Source organism: Chaetodon auriga, chromosome 4, assembly GCF_051107435.1.
Source record: "Chaetodon auriga isolate fChaAug3 chromosome 4, fChaAug3.hap1, whole genome shotgun sequence".
In the NCBI taxonomy this organism is placed as follows: Eukaryota; Metazoa; Chordata; class Actinopteri; order Chaetodontiformes; family Chaetodontidae; genus Chaetodon; species Chaetodon auriga.
In genome coordinates this window covers 18,087,784-18,109,243 of record NC_135077.1, presented here as the reverse complement: position 1 = coordinate 18,109,243, position 21,460 = coordinate 18,087,784, and the positions used below count along the sequence as shown (strand labels likewise).

The window sequence follows — 21,460 nt, the reverse complement described above, 5'->3', positions numbered from 1 at the left end:
TGCTAACTTACTCATCAGCTAACTGGGGAAGATATTTGTGGCAGAATTAATTTCCAACACATTTATGTCATTTACATAACAGATCAGTCTGGCTCCAATTCATGTGGCCTCAGACTGATTGGCTCCAATTTCGGCTTTAAAGGGCAACTTCAGTATCTCGTCTATACGGCAACCACATGCAGACTGGTAGAAATGCACACAGGCCCTAGAAAGGCCACGAGCTGTCTGCTGGGGATTGTCCCTAGCCAGCACACACCCACACATACAACAGGGTCTATAAGTGCCTGAACCTCCACACACACACTCTACCCACCAATCTGAGAGTGGAAAAAAATGGGTCACAAATCCCCACCTGAGTGTCTGGGAACTTTTCTAAGAAGCAAAGAATTAATAAGAAAAGTCAGGTGACAGTGGTCGGCCAGTTCCTGTTTAAAAGCAGGTTTCAAAGCATCAGGATGTTCTGATGTAGCTGTCATATACTTTAACAAAGGAAGGAAAACTTCAGCCTGACACTTAACCAGACAAATACAGAATGGATAGATTGCAGCCTTTAATCTTGTGTGTATCCTAAAAGAATGGGAATTTCCCGCCATCATGAGGGAATTCCCAAAAAAAAGCAGACGAGTGTATTTGAATATGGAGCGCCGTCGACTTGAGCAGCTCATTTTAGTTTAATGAATGCTGTTTGAGGTAGTCAGTGTTAATGTTGTTGTTGTTTTTTACAGCTTTTTGGAAAGGAAGCCTAAGGTTTTGGCCATTAAAGGCAGTATAGTGGCAAATTGTAGCCAGGACACAGGGGGGATTCCCTCTTTAGAAGTGTATGTGATCCTGAAGTGCTCCAGGCAGCTGACAATGAAAAGATCAGCATTCTGATTACAAGCTACAAGGCAGCTGTGATCCCTTTTAATAATCCTATTGGCGCTCGCCCTTGTCATTGTCAGACTGCTCTGAGTGCACCATTGTGTTTCCCTTCATCAGCCGAGACCATTTTTACATCAAAGGTCAAATCAAGGAAACATTTTCAAAAGGCACATAATGGAAATTTACTTTGAGTGACTGTTATAGACACGTAAATCTATTATTAACTGAGGCCCTTATATCAAAAAACACAAATCTGTGCCATTTTCGTGTTTTATTTAGATCACACCACACATTCGTCTCAGACTTTCAGCTCGGTGTTTTTGACTCGTCTACATTGCGTAGTTTTGTGGGGCATTTGCTTAAATGTGGTGGATCTGATCTTACATCACTGGTGACTGAGAGCGAGCGAGCACACTCTCCACACAGCCACGGCAGCCATTCATACCTGAAATAAATTATGATTCATATCTGCTCGGGTGGCTCTCACAAACCAAAACCTTTTGTTCTTCTATGATGTACGCTTTACCACAGTTCTGTCATTCATCAAATTTGTAAGAGAGGTAATTTTTCATAGTAAAATCCGAGGTTTTAAGAAACAGTCACTCTTGGAAAAGTTAAGAGGAAACAGTCACTGTGAACATTAACTCACTTCCTCTTCACATTTGACATTATGTACTTTTTACAGCACAGTATTTAAAAGAAAAAAAATTAAAAAATCAAGAGCTACTTCAAGCTTGTTTTCTTTTTAAGGATGGAAATTTGTGAATGTAAACAATTAAACAGCAGTTTTCTAAACTTTCCCTTCAAGAATTACACATTAGCTAAGTGCTCATTGGCTGCTTACAAATATGTCATTATGCCTCTTTTTAATTCACATTGGTAGAAAAACACCAAGCTAAAGCTTTTGTACTCTGTGTTCTATCAGTGCTGTTCAGAGGTATGTATTAAGTCATCTACATCTAGATAAGCCAAAGCATGACCTCATTTCCCTCTCACTTTACCCTGAGGGAATGTACTTGATTTCATAACTACCTGAAATCAATTTTCCCTACAGTTTCATGTGCATGTATGAAATGGGGCTACATGTAAATGCCTGAAGTAGCCCAATGGCAGCTACCTTTTTTTGTTTAACATAACTCACAATTGAAACTGAACCTCAGGATCTACATGACTCAGTTACAGTGGCCCTCGACATTGATTATGACTGTCAATTTCCCAAAAGGAGCCCGTATTTGAGGGTGTGACTCACCCCGCAACCTTGTGCAGCGGCAGACGTGCAGAGCAGCAACAATGCTTCAAATTCCTGCTTTGGTGGAAGCGGTTCATGCTAGTCTTCGGTTCCATATGGGCATGATCACACTGAAGTGAAATGACCTTTAAGGGAAGTTGATTTTCTCACTTAAACTTTAAATAACTTGCATTCAAATCCAGCTTATATTCAGTATTGTGGGAAATAAGCTGATTTGATTCAAGAACATCAAAAAAACGTCTTGTGTCTGTCTGTTAAATGTGAAGCTGCAGCTATGAGCTGGTTAGCTTAGCGAGCACAAAGACTGGAAACTGTTGTCCTACAATACCCAAATCTGCCCCCCAGCACTTCCAAAGCCCACAAGCTTTATCTTGTTTACTGCATCAAAAAAGACAGATGTGTTAAAAGAAAAAAAAAAACACATTTGAGCTAAGATAAGCTACAGCTGGCTGCTAGCTGTAGGCAAGCAAACAAGCTTATTTCCCAAAATGTCAAACTATGTTTTTCATGTATGTGTGAGGTCTTCAGTGTCCATGTAAGTGTCCTTTATTGGCAATTTCTACTGCATGTAGGAAATAAGATTTGACACAAGACACGTAATCCTGCCATACTACTGTATTCCATCTTTCAAAAAAGAAAGACAAGATTTAATATTACTTAACAATATGTTAAAAGTAGCCAGTTTGGCTTCAGTGTTAATACAATATACACTCTATAACAGATTGATAGTGTGAGTATTGTTCTTTTTCAATTTCATTCTGAAAGTATTCTGATACAAGCTGGCTACAGGTCAAAAAGAAAGAAAACAAAAACTGTAACTGGTACACTTTTACTCAACAGTTTGTTAAACAGTACTTAAAAACCAAAAAAGAACATTGTCAAGTATTACGCTTTCCTCCTTTCTGTGAAATAGGGTGGAGGAGGTGGTGGCGGTGGAGGGGTGGGGGCAGGGAGTGGAGACCAGCTGACCAAGCCCATTCCCTTGTCAATCATGTGAATGAGATGCCGTGCTAGGAACGGGAAACGATGGGATAGTAAGCCACAATATCTCAAATACAGCTTTTAATTCATTACATTTCTCTTTTTTTGTAGTTTCCTCTGTCTCTTTTTTTTTTTTTCTTTTTTTTTGGAAGTGAACCATTCAGACATAGTAAGCATCTTTTGACTACAGGTAAGCCAATATAAGAAAATAATTTCAGACCATGGCTTTTCCAGTCAAGAGAAATGCCCAACTCAGACTAAAAGCACACAAGCACGCAAGGAAAATTAATCGGATGTAAACTAGCATTTTGTGATTCTTTTTGTGTCATTTCATTTCATTTTTGTTTTCGTTCTGCAGGTGGATCAGAGTCCAGATGGGTCTGTGTTGGAGCCACACAGTGACAAGAACAAAGCAAGGCAGCGTGGGTGTGATTTGGGCACAGCAGGAGAGAAGTTCTGGGAGGACAACAGCTGAGTGGAGGGTGAAGGGATGGGTGGTGGTGGTGGCGGTGGTGGGGGGGACCGTGTGGGTTGGTGTAGCTGTTAAGGTACTGATTGTGTCCTGACAGTCACTCACTAACACCCTCAATGTGCAGCAAACGTAGCTTTCTTCAAACTAAAGTTCGACCAGTTGATGGAAAGACGTTGGCGGGTCTGCCGGGCAGAATCCAAGCAAAACCTGCAAGGGAACAAGAAAACATGAGCCTTCTGGAGAGCCGTACTGTAGTTATTCTATACGTTAAAGGTACCCAGTGGAGTTTTCATGTAAACAAACAGTTCTGTTTACATTCAGGGTTCCAGTTTTTGAATGCATTTCTTTCCCTATAAATGTGAGGGGAGGACCACAGCTTTGATAATTTTAAAGCCTACATTGTTTACAGCCGTCTTCATCATTGTCTCTGCTGGCATAATGATGCCTCTCTACCGCACTGCAATGCAGATCTCAATCAGTAGTATAGTGTGAAACTGGAAACTGTGCTTCTCCACATGCATTTTTATGTGTGTGCATGTAATACAAACAAAACGGGGGCCCACTTATGAAAACAGTACTCCATAGAGCCACCTTTGTTCAAAATCTCCACGGGGCACCTTTAACATTAACACCAAGAGATGACATTTCAGAAATATCTTCCGTAAAGTTGGTAAATGTAATTAATCTACGTACCTTTTGAAATATTCCACCTCCCTCTCTGTTTCATCCATTTCAGTGCTATCCAGGTCGATGTCTTTGGGCAAGAATACATCATCTAAAAAAAAAAATAACAAACAAACATGATAACTGCTCCTATTTCAAACATGACAAGAAAAATAAAAAAGTTATGACCATTTCTGGTCAAGCACTGCTGACAAGGAGGAGCGTTAACTGAATTTAATAGCAGCCTCGCCTCACCTGCTGCAGAAGATTCATTTGGTAACAAATGGTGTAATGTGTTAATCAAATTCATTGATCTTCCAGAAATTTTGAGATGGCTAGACATTCATTTTTCAGTTGTTTGAAAGGATCCAGATTTGATAAGGTTATATACCAGAAAGCTGACTATCCCCTACCCTCGCCATTTCCTGGTTATAGTTCAGCACGTTTAAAGTGCCAGACTGTCACCATGTTTTGGGCTTGGAAATGCTCGTCAGTGGAAAAGGTTTTCGTACAGCCACACTGCAAGAGCGCCCATAAAGCTATAGTGAGCGACATACTACCTGCTCATGGCAGTAAATGACAGCAGATATCTGCACGGCGCAGCATTCACTAACCATGCTGATAATACCACAGAATACCCAAGAGACAAGTGAGGAAATAGATGAGGCTGTCCCTGGTCAGAGGGGTCTGTTCAGGACCCAGTTCACATTTCCCTCACTGAGCACGTTGCCTGTGGAGCCACACCACTTAATGTCAGCAGCACAGCTGGTCAGGAGTGACTTCTGTGATTAACACACACCTGAATCTTGTGTGTCAATCTTGTGAATGATAGTAATACCAACCTATTGAGCTGTTCATCTTGTCCCCCTTCTTCTTCTTGTTCTTCTTGGTCTTGCCTTTGGGCTGTGGGGACTCTGCACTGGGTGGTTTGCCATTCTGCTGGGTCTGCTCAGGCTGGGGGGCTGGAGGGGGAGACGGGGAAGGGTTTGACACAGGTGGGCTTCTCCTGTCTTCCTTTATTTGGGTCAGCGGTTGTTGTTGTTGCTGCTGCTGCCGTTTTCCACTGGCGCTTCTGATATTACTCCTGTCCTCCCTCCTTGGTTCAGTGGTCGGGAGAGGAGCCAGCGCCTCGGCAGGCCTGATCCGTGTTGCTTTGGTGTCTGGTGTAGTGGTGGGGGTGGGGGCGGTGCAGTGAGCTAGCTTTACCATCACATCTGAGGTCTTGGGTAACTCTGGGGCTTTCTTTACAGCCACCTCACAAGGAGCTGCTTTAGCAGACTGCTTGGCCTTCACTTTGCTGCTGGCCTCAAGCTGACATGCAGACGTGCCATTGTGCAGGATACCTGGAGAGTTGGGGATGTTGGTCTCACTAGAAAATCCCTTGTCACTGGTGTGTTTTGGGCTGTGCAGTGTGTCGGGTACAGGGTCAAATCTGGGTTCTTTCTGGTCAGGGAAGCGGATGAGGGTTTGAAGCAGCTGTGACTTTCCGTTCTGTAAATTATCTAGGACGTTCTGAGCTGTCTGTTTGAGGGGCTGTGGGTTGTTTTGAGGGGGAGCGGTGTTTTCCTTTGCTTTCTCTTTCTTTTTCTTCTTGGCAGCGCGGTGTTGCTGCAGCTCCTGCAGCCGGAGCAGTTCCTTTTGAAGCGCTGCCTCTTCCTCTTCCTGCCGCTGTCGCCGTTGCTGCTCTTCCAACACCTGCTGCTCCTCCCTTTCACGGGCCTCTGCCTCCAAACGGGCCTTCTCCTCCATCTGAAGCACACAGAGACATACGCTTTCAGCATTTCCTAGCTGAACACCTGTGCATTACGTGCTAACAGAGTCACAGGATGTGGTTTAGACTGGATGAATTTACACTGGAGGCTATTGTGAACAGACTGGGAGGGACAGTTACCTTCTTTTGTTTATGCCTGGCCCGTTTGGCTGCCTTAGAACTGGAGGCAGGTTTGCTGTCGGCACTGTTGATGAACTGCAACAGGTCCTCCACCCGCCTGTGGTCCTCCACCCCTCCATCTCGTTCTATTACCGGTTGGTGCTCCTCACGTTTAGGCTGCTCCTCCTTACGTTTTGTCAGACGCAAGCGCAGCTTCTCCCGCATCTCTGCATAGTTTCGACTGGTAGGAGCAGCTGGGGGCTGGGAATAAGATAGGAAATGATGCAATCAGTCGGGATACTATCAATAAATTCTTACATTAAGCTAATAAATCAATCACTAGACGTGAAATGAAATATAATGTAAAACATTATGTGCAGGTGCTCAAGAACCAAAAGTCTATTTAATATCAATTTATTGCAACTTTTTCAAATTTGAACCTAAAATACACAGAATGCAGAACTGAAATTCAGAGAAGTACATGTAATAAGGGGTTTCACAGAATAGGCAACAAGTCAACTATCAAAACCACTAGTCAACACTTTGCATCATTGGAGACCTATCGTTCATCTGTGGTTTGAGCACAGTGCAGTAATGAAGCAGTGATAATGTATCTACAGCAGATATGCAGCTGGGAGCATTGTGGTAGTTGCTGACTAGTCATAGTTGTCCTGTGGGATTTTAAGAAACATGGCTGTACATCCCAAAGCTAGACGACACTCAACAGGGTGCAAATACCTCACCAGAGCAGACATAGATTTGAGTGAGAAATAATTTCCTTCATTATACCATGTTAAAAAAACAGAATTTAAAGTATTTAGAGAAAGGAAAATTTCCGCAATCCCTGGAAAAAAAAGCTTGTAACTGTAATCAAACAGCATCTTCAGCTCAGTCAAGCATGCTGGGGGAGTTTTATCCAATCAGATTGCAGCTCATTTGTAAGCAGCCTTTCAGAGCCATCAAGGACTCTATTTCACCCACCCCCTGATTGGTCCCTGCTACATTAGTTAACGCTTCACTGGTTGTACTTGAGACCTTTCTGATGAGAACTGATCGTTATTGGGTGAAAAAACATATCTCGCGTGATTAATCGACTTTGTGTCTGACTTGTAGCGCCCTACTTGTAATGTGAACATGCCTATTCCAGAAAGAAATAAATGTGTGTGCCTTACCCCGCCATGCCCAAAGAACTCGCAGTAGCAGCAGTCACAGTACTTTCCTTCTTTCTGGTTGGTGGAGGTGGAGGTGGAAGAGCTGTGCTCGGAGCAGCTGTCCTCGTCCTGACTCTCCTCTCCATCATACGGCTGGTCGTACGCCCCGTTCCCCTCACAGCGATGGCCTTCACAGTCCGGATCGCTGAAAAGAACGATGCTTAAAACTCGTCCACACAAAAACTTTCTCATCCCAAATAACAAAAATGAGCTTTTCAATCAGTCTGTCACTGATATTACATTTCGTCACTGTGTGTCCATCTTTCTGAGCCCGTAGGACATGGTGGTGGTCTTACCTGCAGACACTGGGTGGGGCGCTGATTGGACCGTCTGCTGACGAGGCTGGAGGCTCGGCAGGCGGGAGGCACAAACCCTGGTGGGCCTCCATGAAGTCCGGGGCTGGAGTGGCCATCTTTGGAAAGGGCTGGGATCCCATTGTGGGGAGGTGGGTGCTGGGTGCGGGGGGCAAGGTGGGGCCCGAGAGCGGAGGGAGGGAGGTCAGTCCTGTAGGGCCGTTTCTAGAGGTGGCTGGAGCGGGTTGTCTGTGGTCCTCTTTACCTAGATTGTGAAATACATCGTCTAGAGGAGACAACAGTACAGTGGGTGAGAACATTGTTTAGCTCCTCTTTGTCCAAAAAAAAAAAAAAAAAACTCTTTAAAAGACGCAGTGATTAACTGAGCTTTCATATAAAAAGTACGCCCAAGTTAACAAAAAAATACCAGAAAATGAGGATCCAAAGAAGATCTGCAACCACTACAGCGGAAACTAAAATTTAATCCTGCATTCAAACCTACATGCAGTAGCAACATTTGACCTATTGGTGCAGCAACTGCCCGACAAGTGAAATTCCTTTTCCTAAGCCACACAAGCACGCCTGATATAACTGTCTTTACAGAATGTGAAAACGGCATCACGTATACCTCCCACATCCTATCTATTCTTGGAGTCAAACGTCCAGGTGCTTAATACTTCACAATCACCTAAAAACTACTTGACACTGAATCATTATCTTGTTGGAGTGATTCTATTCATGAACATCGAGCGTGACCTCATCCTCCCAGAGAGAATGAGAAGTCAATCTGACAACTTAGAAAGTTAAAAAGCAAATTATTTTCCTTGATGGGGTTTATCAATGGATGTCACACCCGTGAAATACAAGCCTGATTCCAGAAAAGTTGGGACGTTGTGTAAGACATCAATAATAACAGAATTCAATGATTTGCTGCATCAAATTCAAAATAATCATATTTCTACAAAAATCAATGAAGGTTAAACATTAAATATATTGTCTTTGTACTGTTTTCAATTGAGTTTAAGTCAACAAGGGTTAGCAAATGATCTAATTCTGTTTATGTTTCATACAGCATGTCAACTTTTTTGGAATCAGGGGTGAAGTCGAGGTGTGATAATTTTCTAAGTGGTCCATCATTTAAGTAAACATAAAGCTCCATCATCAGTACAAACCTAACCACTGCTCCTACCTCCTATATTACCTAAAGAGTTGGGTCTTTTAGATGCTAGGTGGATGGGTGGGTTATTACTTGACTGGACAGTGGTGGCAGTGCAGGACACAGAGGATGTGGAGGCGGAGGTGGCCATCACTACTCGGTTGGTCTCCATGAAGGCATCCTGGAAATTGTAGAGACACTTCTTCTTGGCGCCGCTCTTCTTCTGCTCTTTGGCTTCTGAAGAGGAGCATGATGACGACGACGATGATGATGATGATGACGACGATGAAAGTGATGAGGGAGTGGAGGAGGAAGGGGGCAGGGGGGTGGGCAGTGAGGGGTGTTCCCCTTGAGGGCCGATAGATGATGTTGGAGGGAGGGGAACGTCGGCGAGGGGTGGTCCAAGCATGTCACCTGTTGATAAATATGAGAGTCGTGATTTTAACTGTCTTTGCCTTTGTGACATTTCTTTCAATTAAAGGTCTTTTCTGCTGGACAGGAGCGGCTCACCTGGCAGGGACTCGGGCAGCAGCATAGACGGATTCCAGCTCTTCATCACAGCTGCATCCCACAGGTTCTCAAACTTGAGAGAGAGGCACTGCAGCGAGCTGTTCCAGTCACCTGCCCCACCTGCACTGCCAAAGCAGTTCTGGTAAACGTGCTCCGGTAACGACGGGCTGAAGGCCGGCTGCTTGGCCGCCGAGTGGTTTGATGTAGGGTTTGGGGGCAAAGGCTTCAGGAAGGAAAGACAGACGTTATAAAACGGATCAGGCCATTAGTTTGGCATGATGACACGAACTGATCCGAGCCAGAATACAAAACAATTTTGACTGTTTTCTCCTAGATTTGGTTCATTTTGACCCCTTGTGGAGGACAATTAAAATTACAGCGAAACTAACTGAAACTAGAATACAACTAAACTCAGTATTGTTCCTGGAACCTTAAAAAACCCCGGTGATGAGGAAATGAATCAATTTTCCCTTAAAGACACTCATAGCCATCATCTTACACGCTGTAAAAAGAAGAAGAAGAAAATAATTTCTGTCTCGCTTTTACGGCTGTATGGGCTCACGAGTGACCCTCACCTTGTTGTGTGTGAGAGGAGGACTGGGAGGGTAGAGTGTGGGGTGCAGCAGGGGCCGGGAGAAGTTGTGTAGGGGCAGGTGGCCGTGGATGTGGGGGTAGAGGTGGAGGGCAGGGTGGGCGGGGGGAGTCTTGCTGTCTGTGAAGAACTGGTGTCCAACAGTGGGAGGAGGGGCGGCGTGGAGCCGACTGGGGGGCAGGCATGTGGCAGGGCCCAGGGTGGAGGAGCTGGGGTCCTGGTTGCACACGTGGCACTCGCAGGCATGCTGGACCTGTTCTACCTGAGAGCAGCGACACAAATTCAAAACAGGTCTACTTTTACTCCGGAGTGTGTGTTCCTCTACCCTTAAATATAATATAATAAAAGATAATTATTAATTATTTACTGTAAAGTGGAGCTGAAACGATTAGTTGATTGACAGGAAATTAATAACAACTTTTCTAATCAATAAATCAATCATTTGTCATTTTTCAAGCAGAAACACCAGCTTCTCCACGGTGAGGGTTTTCTGTTTTTCTACTGTTTTACAACTCAGAATATATACAATTTACATACAAAACAATTGCAGACGTCACCTTAGAAATCATAATCGCCATTTTTTTCACTTTACAGACAAAATATAAATCAATAATGAAAATTTGAGGAACTTAGAGCCCTAGAGTCAAAGACTAGGCAAGGCGTTTTTTTGAAGGTTTCAATTCTAGTATCAATATGACACCTTAAGTTATTTTGGATCCCTATTTTCATTAATATAGACGTTTTTGTTTTTTTTTTTTATCAACACTTTGTTTCAATTTAACAAAAGAACCAAACTTCTCAAATGTTACACTTTCTAAACACAAGCAGCATCAGAACTTGAATGAGAGCACTAACTGTGTATGTGCAACAAGCTCATTCACTATGGTTCCAACCAGTTTTAACAAGGAAAGTATATTAAAAGCATTTTAACACCTGTTGGTGGTTGTAAGAAGGTGGAGGACTGTTGGTCTTTCCTGAGGAAAGCTCCTCCTGCTGCCCCCGGGGTTCCCCGCCAACCTCACCATCAGCTTCCTCCTCATCACCCTCTGATGAGCTGCTGCTGCTGGTAATGTGAGGAGACTGAAACACAAACGTATTGAACAATGAAGACTCAGTTGGGAAATAGTGAAGGAACAGTAAGCAAAACATTTCCTGAGCTGCCGGTAACCCACTCATAAATGAACATCAGACTCATCATCCAGAAACCCAGCTGGGAAATTTACAACTAATCTTGGGAATTTTTTTGAAGTGGCACAGCACAGCGCAGAACTCACCCCTGCCTTTAGCGCCACGTTTTCACCTTCCCCGTTGAGGTCATTATGGAGGCCGTTCACAGCAGCGGTCACGACGCTGTTGTCCTCGTAACCGCTCATGGGGTAGATGTCCCCGAACTTGCTGGACAACGGAGGCACTTCGTCATCATCGCTAATACTAGAAGACAGAAATGAGTAGACAGGTTAGAGGGAAGTGAAAGAGGGGGGGAAATGTTTATAGGAAGAGGTGTGTAAGAGCGATCATCTGATACACACAATAATAAATCAGAGCCAGACGTGAGCTTACTGAGACATTTGTTTGTCTGACTAGTAAGTTTTCATTTCACTTCTCCAGGCACAAAGGTCACTTGTCCTGGTAAAAATTACAATTATTGACTTTTTCATTTGTTTGTTTGACTTCAAACAGCTGAAAGCATCTAAACAGTGTCAACGTGGAAAAAATGAAACCTATGAATTTTATTGAAGTGGTTATATGTAATGTTTTCACTTCAACAAATCCTTTTCAAATTCATTTAGACTGTGTTTAACAATGGGAAATGTGATACCAATGAACTGTTGTCGGTCACTTGTCAGTTTCTACACAGCGTTCTGTAAAATGCCGCTCAGAGGTGCATTCATAAAGTTAATTTTGAATTATTTCTGAGTGAATTCTATTACTCTTTATTTACATTGGAGCCGTCATCTCCCTGTTTATTACCTTTTCCTAGGCGACCCCAGGTCTGCAAACACAATTTTAAGATGGTATTCTGAATGTATTCATTTAACTGAATAGCTGAGAAATGAGTTGCATAACCTGAAGACACATATTTTTTGGGGGCGGGTCATGATCTTTAACAAGCGGACAAGCCTTAATGTGTGGAAATAGAGCCTGAAAGTGTCTGGCTGGCTTACAAAGTGTTGGTGTCCCCCTCAGGCAGAATGAGCCTCGGATGCTGCTGAATGGTGATGGGAGAGCTGGAGTTGGAGCCAGACGCTGAACTGCCGGAGGAAAGGCTGGGAGGGTGGACCTCAGCCAGGTAGTCACGGGGAGGTTCCCCTTGCAGGGGCAGCTTGATGTGGAGGTCCTCAGCGATGGGAGAGTCCATGATGCCACAAGTCAGGATGTGGGAGAGACTACAGTCGTCACATGTGCACCTGCAGGTAGGGGTGGACAATACGCACAAAATCCTTATTGCAAGCCATCACAGCATTATCTAAGTCTTCAAAGTGAGACGGGAAAAAGTCAGAAGTTAAACTCATTTTCATCTCCTGGAGATAAATGTTTTGTTTTGTTATTCAAAATCTTAAAACATATTTCAGATCTCATGGTCAATGACAGATACTGAGAACAACAATACCTCAAAATGATATTCTGTCATAATACAATTATATGAAGAGAAAATAATAATGATGGATTATTGCCAAATCCCACAGAATGAGGGCAGGACTGACAGGGGCAGAGTCAAAACTCGGGCTCATCTTGGCCTTTGAATAATCCTTTCAATAAGAATTACAGATGCAACCAATACGCACAAACACAAGCTTCAACGTGTTGTCAAACTTTAGCTCACTGACTATCTGAGGCATGAATATAATATTTCCGGAGGGATCAAAGTTGAGAATGAAATCTTTTAAACACTGAAAAACATCTGACATGAGAAAATCTGTGAATAGATTAAACAGGTGTACTAGAATACATTTTTTTTGATTTGTCAGTAAAGCCCGTTTCAAAAGTGAGAGCGACATCACGTCCCAGGCTGGAAAACGAGACACCAGTGAATCCTGTTAACTCACCGTCTTCGATAATTACAGTTTGGACAGTCTGGAATACTCAGACGAGATGAGAGCATTCTCATAGTGTCTGTGAAGTTGTTATCTCCGGTGGAGGACTTCTTACTGTTAGGTAGCTGTCAAAGAGAAGAACATTTTTAACAGAGACTGCTCTGAGGAACAGAAACGTGTATTTTAATCTGCCATGACGGCTTCATATTTTTGAAGTGTACCTGTTCTTCTATAAATCTTCTCTGCTTAAAGAACTCCCAGTCCTCCTTTAGCATTCGCTGCTTAGTCTTCAAAGTCTGGAAATGGGCAGATAATGAGAACATGAACCTCAAAACATTTAGCAGATAAAAAATAGACTTAATTCTGATGTAATTATCACGTCTCTTACATTTTTGCTAATCAAGGACTTGTGTGGCTCCGTTCTTTGGTTGGTGAGACTCTGACCCTCCACCTTAAAAAGCAGCTGCGAAAGAGTCACAACCTTACAGCTATCATTACTACATCTTTAACAAGTACCACCTTTTTGTATTAGTACTGTTATTTTCTGGATTGAATGACTTCATGTTTGGTCTTGGATGTGTATACCTGTTCATCTACATAGTCATCAATCCTCTTCTCACACTCCTGCCACTCAGCAGCCACTGAAGCCATCTCCTGCTGCAGCTGCTGGTAGCTTTCTAACAAGGTCCTGTACATATCTTCATTGTATGAATCATGGGAGACGGTGCCGTGTCTAAAAAAAGGACGCAGAATAAGACACCAGGCATTTGAGACACTTGTACGGCTTCAGAAAGATTTGTAGAATTTGTGTTCACCGTGTTGAATGTTTTTTTTTTAAACTAGTATAGCAGATTAAGCGATAGTGATGGATGACTAAACTAAATCTTACTTCAGCTGTGCAACAAGTGCAGGTAAACTGCTGTGCAAGATCGGTTCAGAGAACACCAGATTCTCAAAAAGGTGCTTGTTGTGCAGCTCCCACGTCACCTGGAATTTCTGGAGGTGCTCATTCTCCTGAGAAATCAAAGCGTAAGAATCTTGATTAAAGCAAATACAGTAAAACAAACTACTAATTGCCTTTGATGCCACCTTCGGGACAGCTAACACCGTATCTGTCGGTGGCTCTGGCTACACAAAGGCTGAACTGACCAGGGTGAGCAGGAAGCTGCTGATGGTGCGTGCAGCTTGACAGAGGGCGCTGTACTCCTCCAGCAGCAGGGAGATGAACTGATAGGCCTGAGGAGGACCCTGTGCTGCAGCCACGGCCCCTGCTGGTCCTGTAGTCTTGGGACCTGTCGACAGGTGCTTCAGTAGCCGCACCTTCATTTCCAAGACGTATTCACGAGCCTGCTGCTCCAACCGCTGATACAGCTGGTACGGGTCCTTCTCACAGAGCCTACAGGAGGGGGAAAAAGATTCATCTTAAAGAAGACTGAGACAGGACAAGTGTGCATAAGGAGAGGAAATGCCTCTTGTCTACTACTAATAAAACTGGTTTTCTCTCCTTAATCTGCCCTTTGTCAGCACTTTAAAATCTTCCCTCAGTGAGTCACGGCAAAGCCGAAGATCCTGTTTCAGCAGGAAATACATCATATCAAGAAAATAAAGACGCCTTCTTAATGCCGCTTTTAACCTGCCCAATTAGAGCAGAGACCGCAGCAGTTTCAGCTTGTTGACATCATTGTTTTCAAAGGCTCTCTGGCTGTTTTCCTGCATCCACAGGGGCTTTTGCAGTGCAGCAGAGACCCCTAGTGGACAAACACCCTAAAAGAGAGCAATAAGACAGCAGCTGTACCTATCGACCAGCTCCTTCATGCTCTCCTTGTCTCTCTCTAGGGGTTGATCATGGTCATCTGCTAGTGGTGTTCCGGTCTGGCGGTAGATGCAGCGCACCAGGTAGCGAACCTCCGACCAGTGGTTCTGCAGCTGCTGCGACTCCCTCTCTGACTCAGCAGAGATCTCCCTGTTATTCATCAAGATCACGTCAACTTTAAACACGATGTTCCAACAGTAAATTGAAATGAGATCGACTTGAGTAGTAATCACTCCGGACTGACCGTCTCTCATTGCAGGCTTCACAGCTGCACACTGTATCAGCAGGCAATGGTGCGGTAAGGTCCGGGGCAGGGAGCATGGGTAGTGTAGGCACAGCAGTGGTGAGTCTGTCCCCTGTGGCTGCCTCCTGGCCCAGGTTTCCGTTACCCACAGGCATGTGCAAAAGGAAGTCCTGGCTCTGTGGGAAATATGAAAAACAGCAGACTGAGACACAACAACTTTTAAACCTCCTTCGAGATGCAGCTGAGCGAGGTTTACGAGAAACAAAGCACTTATTGTGCCGTCTGTTGATCAACAAATATTGATGTTAATGTTTAAAGTCCAAAACAGGCTACAACAGCACATCATATGACTAGCACACAATGGGCATGACAACGGGAACCGCCTACCGTGAAGCGCCTAGTAAGCATTAAAAAAAGCCTATAATGTGAATGCGGATCAAGTATTTTATGTTATTTCAACTGAATCTTCATCTGAAGAGCCAATCACCTCAGCAATGGCTTGCCAAGAAAGAATAGTATCTTTGGAAAGCCAGAAGCCCAGGTTCCTTGTCAGGCAAAGAAACAAGACGCGCTATGAACCACCAACAGAGGAAGTCCAGGATCAGTCAATGCAAAAAGCAAGTCTTGCACCTGCTTAAGAACACGTTAAACGAACATAAATCAAACCATGTATCCACACAACAGGGACGGCGTGGGATAAGCGTATTCTTACTTAAATCACATGTTGGAGATTTTAGGTTAGCGGTTGGTCCTTAACTCTGTGACTAAGATGGGAGCCTCGCTGGTTTCTGATCTAACCTTTGCTGAGCTATTGGAGCTATAATTAAGTGTTAAACTTCTGTTCAGGCAGACTTTCTATAGCCACTTCACGGTAAAAGCTTTCCAGTGGTTTGGTTCGGTTTTCGACAGATACCGTGAGTCAGCAGTGCTGTGAGGATGCAATGGAACGATACATTCATGAGGAAACCAAACCCAAGCCAAACAACCGAGGCAAACACACCCACAACTGAGGAAACCCAAACCCCGAGACGTGCCCTTAATTAAAGCCCTATCAGCAGCACATGAATCAGCTCGACAGTGTAACAGCTACAACTACACGAAGAAGGTTCTGAGTTAGTATTAAGTACTCACTAGCATCTCTACAAGTATTGATCCCACACCGGGGAAATTAAGTCGTTACAGCCAGCAAGTATTAGAAAAAGGAAAATCAGTGGCGCAGAAGGGAATAATATGATAGCATAATTATTAAACACGCCCTTTCAAAGAGTAACAAACTTTCAATTCTTCAGAAGATTCATTCATTGAGTGTCTAAAATGTTGGTGACATCCTTAATGTAAACAAACATGTATGTGACGACAACGGGCAATATCGAGGTCAGCAAAAATGACTGAGGTCATGACCATATGTCATACTTCAGCCTAAAATGCTGTCGATAAGTGTACCAGCACAAAGTATGTGTTACAGGTTAGCATTTTAATTTTCTGTTTTCATTTCCAAATTCAATGTTTGAGTAATGATTCAGTGATTTTCCCATAATTCAGACATGTCACCAGTGTTTCTTATAAATTCAGTGTATGGTAAAGAGTTGTTAACAGCCGTATTACTTAAAACCAATAATCACACAACCCAGAGGAAGTCAAGTAACTTTGGACTTGAGTGAAAAATTGCTGCATTGAATCACAAGATTTCTCCACTTTTAAGTTGGCTCAGCTCAGCACTTAGCCAGGCCACATAAAATAAAGACGCTCTTTGTATGAAGAGGTGTTAGTCTTACATATCATGGCGCGCGCGCGCGCGCACACGCACACGCACACACACACACACAACAACAAATAGTACACTGAAACAAACGTACTCATCGTGTATGAAGTTACAGAACATAGAAGCGGACACGTTTCAACCACTTCACTGTCTTGTTTTAAAAACTTGACAGAGGTTGCGTATTTTTTGACGCAGACACTAATTTGTAGCTGTACTTCAAAGTGACCCAAGTCAAAACATTAAAGGCGAAGTCAGTGATTCCAGTCCAGTACACACTTCTTTTCAGTACAGCTGAAAATGACGCGCTATGATCAGGCAAGTGACCTCAGAGAGTTAAAAGGCAAGAAGGCGGATGCAGAGACTGCCATTTCTGCTCGACAGGTGGGTAACGTTAGTTTTGCTGTTTCACAGACCCAATAGGTCAGATTTTCCACAGACATGGAAGTGAACTGAAGTGGTGCACTTGTTTGCCTGTTGAGTCTTAATATCAACAATCTTTTCCAGAATCACTGACTTCACCTATAAATGACTATATGTCTTTCTTTCTTTTTTTAAACACCAATAGCTGGTTCATACACAGGTGACTTACCCCCAACGACTGCTCCAGAGCAGTGTGTCGGTCCTCCTTCTCCACTGTGCGCCTGCAGTCAGAGCACACCCACAGAGGCAGCTGGAGGGCACTGGGCGTCTTGTTGGGCTGTGACGTACCGTTCTGGCCTGTGATTCCTACCTCTGAAGGCACGGCACTGTCTTTACGCTCACATCGGCATAAGAGACAGCGATCGCCGGCTGTGTAGGGAGCCCGCTGGTTCAGGCCGAATGTAAATGGAGTCTGTCGAGAGAGAAAATATACTGTAAGGTACACAGCCACTTAAACATTTGCATTAAATTACTGTGATTACTGTTAAACCAAACGGCTACTTTAAATGAAAAACTGAATATTCGTAAATGGGTATGGGGGGTCGCTTGTCGGGATCAAACTAGACCTTTTATTTGAGTCGACTCGTTTGTGAGGAAAATTTAGTCTTTTCCCACTCTTCAAGTTTAACCAGTCTGCTGTACTGTATATCTGCAACACATTAAGCCAGGTCACACGATTCCTTTGTAGCCCATTGCACTCTGGGTACACCAGCTGTCCAAACCGGCCCACCGGACTTAATTAAAACACTGGGACCTTATGGACAGCCTTGTTAGTGAGTGAACCACAGAGTGGTACAAACACAGAATTAGCATCCAGAAGTTTCAGTCCATCACGTCCACATTGGCAGTTTTTGTCACTGAGCAAAACTGTTTTGGGGATTTCAAAAAGGTTACTTCACATCTATTTCAGCAACATTTTAAAGGTGAACTGGGAGTTTACAGGCGACTATGAATCTGTGGGTGCTCTGGGTTACTCAACTTCACCCACTCCAGGCAGCGGTGTTTTCTGACTAAGCAGCGCTGCAAACCAGTGGTTTTTTCCCAATTGTTTGCCAGCATATTTTGTTTTGTAAATAGTATTATATTAGAGATTTTGCAGTCAAACAGTTGAGTTTTGCCTGAACCATTTCTTCATAAAAAGGCTATAAGACAACAAAAACAACCAGATGTGGTGACAAAAACGTGAGGTAGCCCAGGTCGCGAGCCACAACACATAGTTTGAACAAGGGTGGGCGTGGATTATTTCACGCAACGTGTGTGGACAACATATTTGAACATGTTCAATAATGGACATGTTAATACTTTTGTAACTGTCAGTCAGACTGATTTAAATGGGAAAGAACATTTTGACAAGATCTAAAGAGATTTTATTGCTGTATGAGCACAGCTCTGCACAATTATTCAAATGAGTTTTAATGTAGGAAGGGATACATTCAAATAAAACTCATTTGGATATGTCATTAATTGCCCTGATGCTACAATATCCAGTTTAACTGGTTTATTATCTGTACATCATTGTAAAAGCACAATATAAAGTTTTTTTGAGGCCACATTTTCCCCTCAAGAAAATATTTTGATGACAGTAACTTGAAATATGGCTGAATACTGGCAGAAAGCTACACAACTTAGCAGTACTATAAAACTAGGATGGGCACACAATGAGACTGAATGCAGGCGTTGGAGCATCTGTCGCAGAGCACACTGTATTTAAAGCATGTCACATCAGAACCAAACATGATCAATATTTGTGATAGCTGTCACTCTGAACTTGAGTGAGAGAAGACGATAAATTAAGGCATCTTGCAGCATGCTTCCCCTTCACTGAGCCTTAAGCTCTGGCATGAATGTGTAAATTATGTTTGGCAAATGGGACATGCCTTCGGAGAGAAAAAAAAAAAAAACTTTGAATTTCTGATTTACACCTGATGTAAATTTACCTGAAGGACTCCGGAGAAGTCAGCATTCACTGGTCCTTCCGTAAACTGTGGTGTAACACTGTTGTTCACTTTGACCTAAGGGAAACAAACAACTCTGTGTATACATAGAACTGACCACTAACCATTTATGAACTTGATTAATAACAGTTCGTCAAACTTAAATTAACACTGTCAAGAGTGAATTGCCTCTTGTCTACATTGATCATTTTGGGACCTCTGGCTGATTGGTTCAGTGAGTGGGTGACTTATAACATTGCATTTCAATCCTTATAGTGTGAAGGAGAGATCTGTATTTTCAGAGCTTTGTACGTGTGTGTGTGTGTGTGTGTGTGTGTGTGTGTGTGTGTGTGTGTGTGTGTGTGTGTGTGGTGCAAATTCAAGGAAGACAACTGCCTGGCAGTAATGTCAGGCCTGCCCAGGCTGGACAGGTCGACGACTATATAAACATATTAAGCCCATGACTCGTGTCTGCACATTTAAGGGTCAGTTCACCCAAATTACGATAAAACATTTTTCTAACTTGCGCCTTAGTCGACTCTAGTTTAGGTTTTGTTTGCTCTTTTGACAATTTGTATAAAACTGACAGATTAATTGGAAATCATTTGGCCCAAGATTTACATACAACTTAACTAGGCAGGCAGCAATATTAAAATTACAGCAAAGGAAAGCCTTGTCGCCTTATTAGACACATATGTACTGTAAGTGGACAAGCACTATGACCACAACAAATTTTTAAACATCTGATCATGCAGCACTTCTCTGGGTATATGATTTCCTTGCAATGAGCAGAGGAAGTAATTCTCATGATTTAAAAGGTTTCTCTGAATGGAGAGGTCCCAACATCCACAGCAGGAGGTCATTAATTTGTTAGGAGTCTACCTGTTAGTGCAGGCATCATAAACATACCCACACTGGCTGAGTTTAAGACTTTGATTACGTTTATAGTTTAAAGCAGATTAAATATACACAAAAAACAAAGTAGACCAATTTCACTGCCGTGCAAAAATACGTCATTATTGATCCTAAGAGCTTTTCAACCAACATCTGAGTTAAACTATGAGACAAAGTCAGTAGTAAGAAACTACCTTAACAGCTTACGGTGTCTGTGTAAGTCACTGTTTTAGTGCTAACTTCAGGTGTATAACTAAGCTACTTTGGATAACTGGAGTTAGCTGGAGGATTCAGCCTATCCTCTGGAAAATAGTTAGAAGTTAAACTCGGATAAACCTTTTTATAAACAAGAAAACTGGAAGGTCAGCTTGTAAAAACACATCGAGGCCCAACGGGGCTGAAGTTGTTCATAACGTTACTATTAGCTGTTAGCATTAGCTAGCGTGAATGTTTATCTATGTAATAGCAGCATATGGCCAACTGTGTTGAACCTCATAGTACTCCCGAATAATCTTTGCTTGACCAATGTAAACACCCACCTACATGGGAAGTACTAGCTCAAAATACTGCTTCGTGGTGTTTAAGTTGTTGTCGGTTCAGCTACGATCTCTTAACTTAAGCTAACGACGGTAGTCAAAGCGTTTGGCCAGGGCACAAGAAGACTATCTGTTCATGTTTACGGCAGTTTTCTACAACCTCACAAGGCCAGTTTAAGTACACAGGTTACACGACCAGCGAGCTGGTACGGTATTCCACAAAGCATAACACCCAGCACTGACAGTAATTAAGACTGTTAATTTCTAGCTACGTTGTATAGGTTAGTTAGCTAGCTACCTTCCTTGCACCAGTGTCGGGCCCAAATCAGATTTGTGTCGTTGATAACGCTACAAGCTAGTCGCCCCCGTTTTGACATCCACCGGTTCACATTGTGTCACCCTCTTACCTCTCCGTTTATGCCCGTGATGGACCCTATATTCCCGTTGCCTGTGCTGCCAGGTGTTAAAAAGCTGACGACAGAGGCAGGTGTTGCTGTTCCCGCACAGCCTAGGGCCGAGGCAACCCCGGCCTTGCCACCGCTGGTATTGCAGACAGCACTGCAGCTACTGCCACCGCCCCGCTTGTTCTTCCTGCGTTTAGCCCCTCGTTTAGCATCGGTTGGACTCATTTTTTCCACAAAAGAAACGAGACAACTTGCCGTCCAGACTTGGCAGGGTCTCAAGTGGAATGCCGGGCGCAATCACTCAGGTATAAATCCGGGATAGCGATTTAGAGACTCCCAAAACGATAAACACTCAGTCCCATCAAAGTGCAAGCCGACTTCATAGATTCCAATATGGCCTCTAGCTGGACTGCCTCAACCAGGCTTCAGCTTGCGTTGCAACGCAACTGTGCGACGCCCGTCCCGGGGCTTATGGGAAATTGAGTTTGTTGTCTAATATCACATTGTAGCAAGCTATATGAAGAAAGTTGTAGCTTTTGCTGAGATAAACATTAAGGCTT

At 43.4% G+C, this 21,460-nt stretch overlaps 1 protein-coding gene across 3 annotated transcripts; it reads right to left on the bottom strand.

The window, feature by feature from the left end:
- Positions 1-2,721: 2,721 nt before the first annotated feature.
- fam193a (family with sequence similarity 193 member A) lies at positions 2,722-21,327 on the bottom strand. 3 transcript variants are annotated; one of them, XM_076728627.1, is made up of 23 exons: positions 20,904-21,327; positions 19,070-19,144; positions 17,302-17,544; positions 14,951-15,126; positions 14,689-14,856; positions 14,043-14,289; positions 13,783-13,907; positions 13,479-13,626; positions 13,282-13,356; positions 13,115-13,189; positions 12,906-13,018; positions 12,024-12,266; positions 11,133-11,289; positions 10,792-10,938; positions 9,842-10,120; positions 9,267-9,489; positions 8,802-9,170; positions 7,604-7,886; positions 7,269-7,452; positions 6,118-6,357; positions 5,069-5,975; positions 4,257-4,338; positions 2,722-3,770 (listed from the first exon to the last, which is right to left on the bottom strand). In XM_076728627.1, the coding sequence occupies exons 1-23, from the start codon at positions 21,123-21,125 to the stop codon at positions 3,677-3,679; spliced, it is 4,875 nt and encodes a 1,624-aa protein (XP_076584742.1). In that variant the 5' UTR covers positions 21,126-21,327; the 3' UTR covers positions 2,722-3,676. The 3 variants fall into 3 exon arrangements, with proteins under 3 accessions (XP_076584742.1, XP_076584743.1, XP_076584744.1); XM_076728628.1 differs by having other exon boundaries at positions 8,850-9,170; XM_076728629.1 differs by lacking the exon at positions 19,070-19,144 and having other exon boundaries at positions 20,904-21,261.
- Between the last annotated feature and the right edge of the window lie 133 nt (positions 21,328-21,460).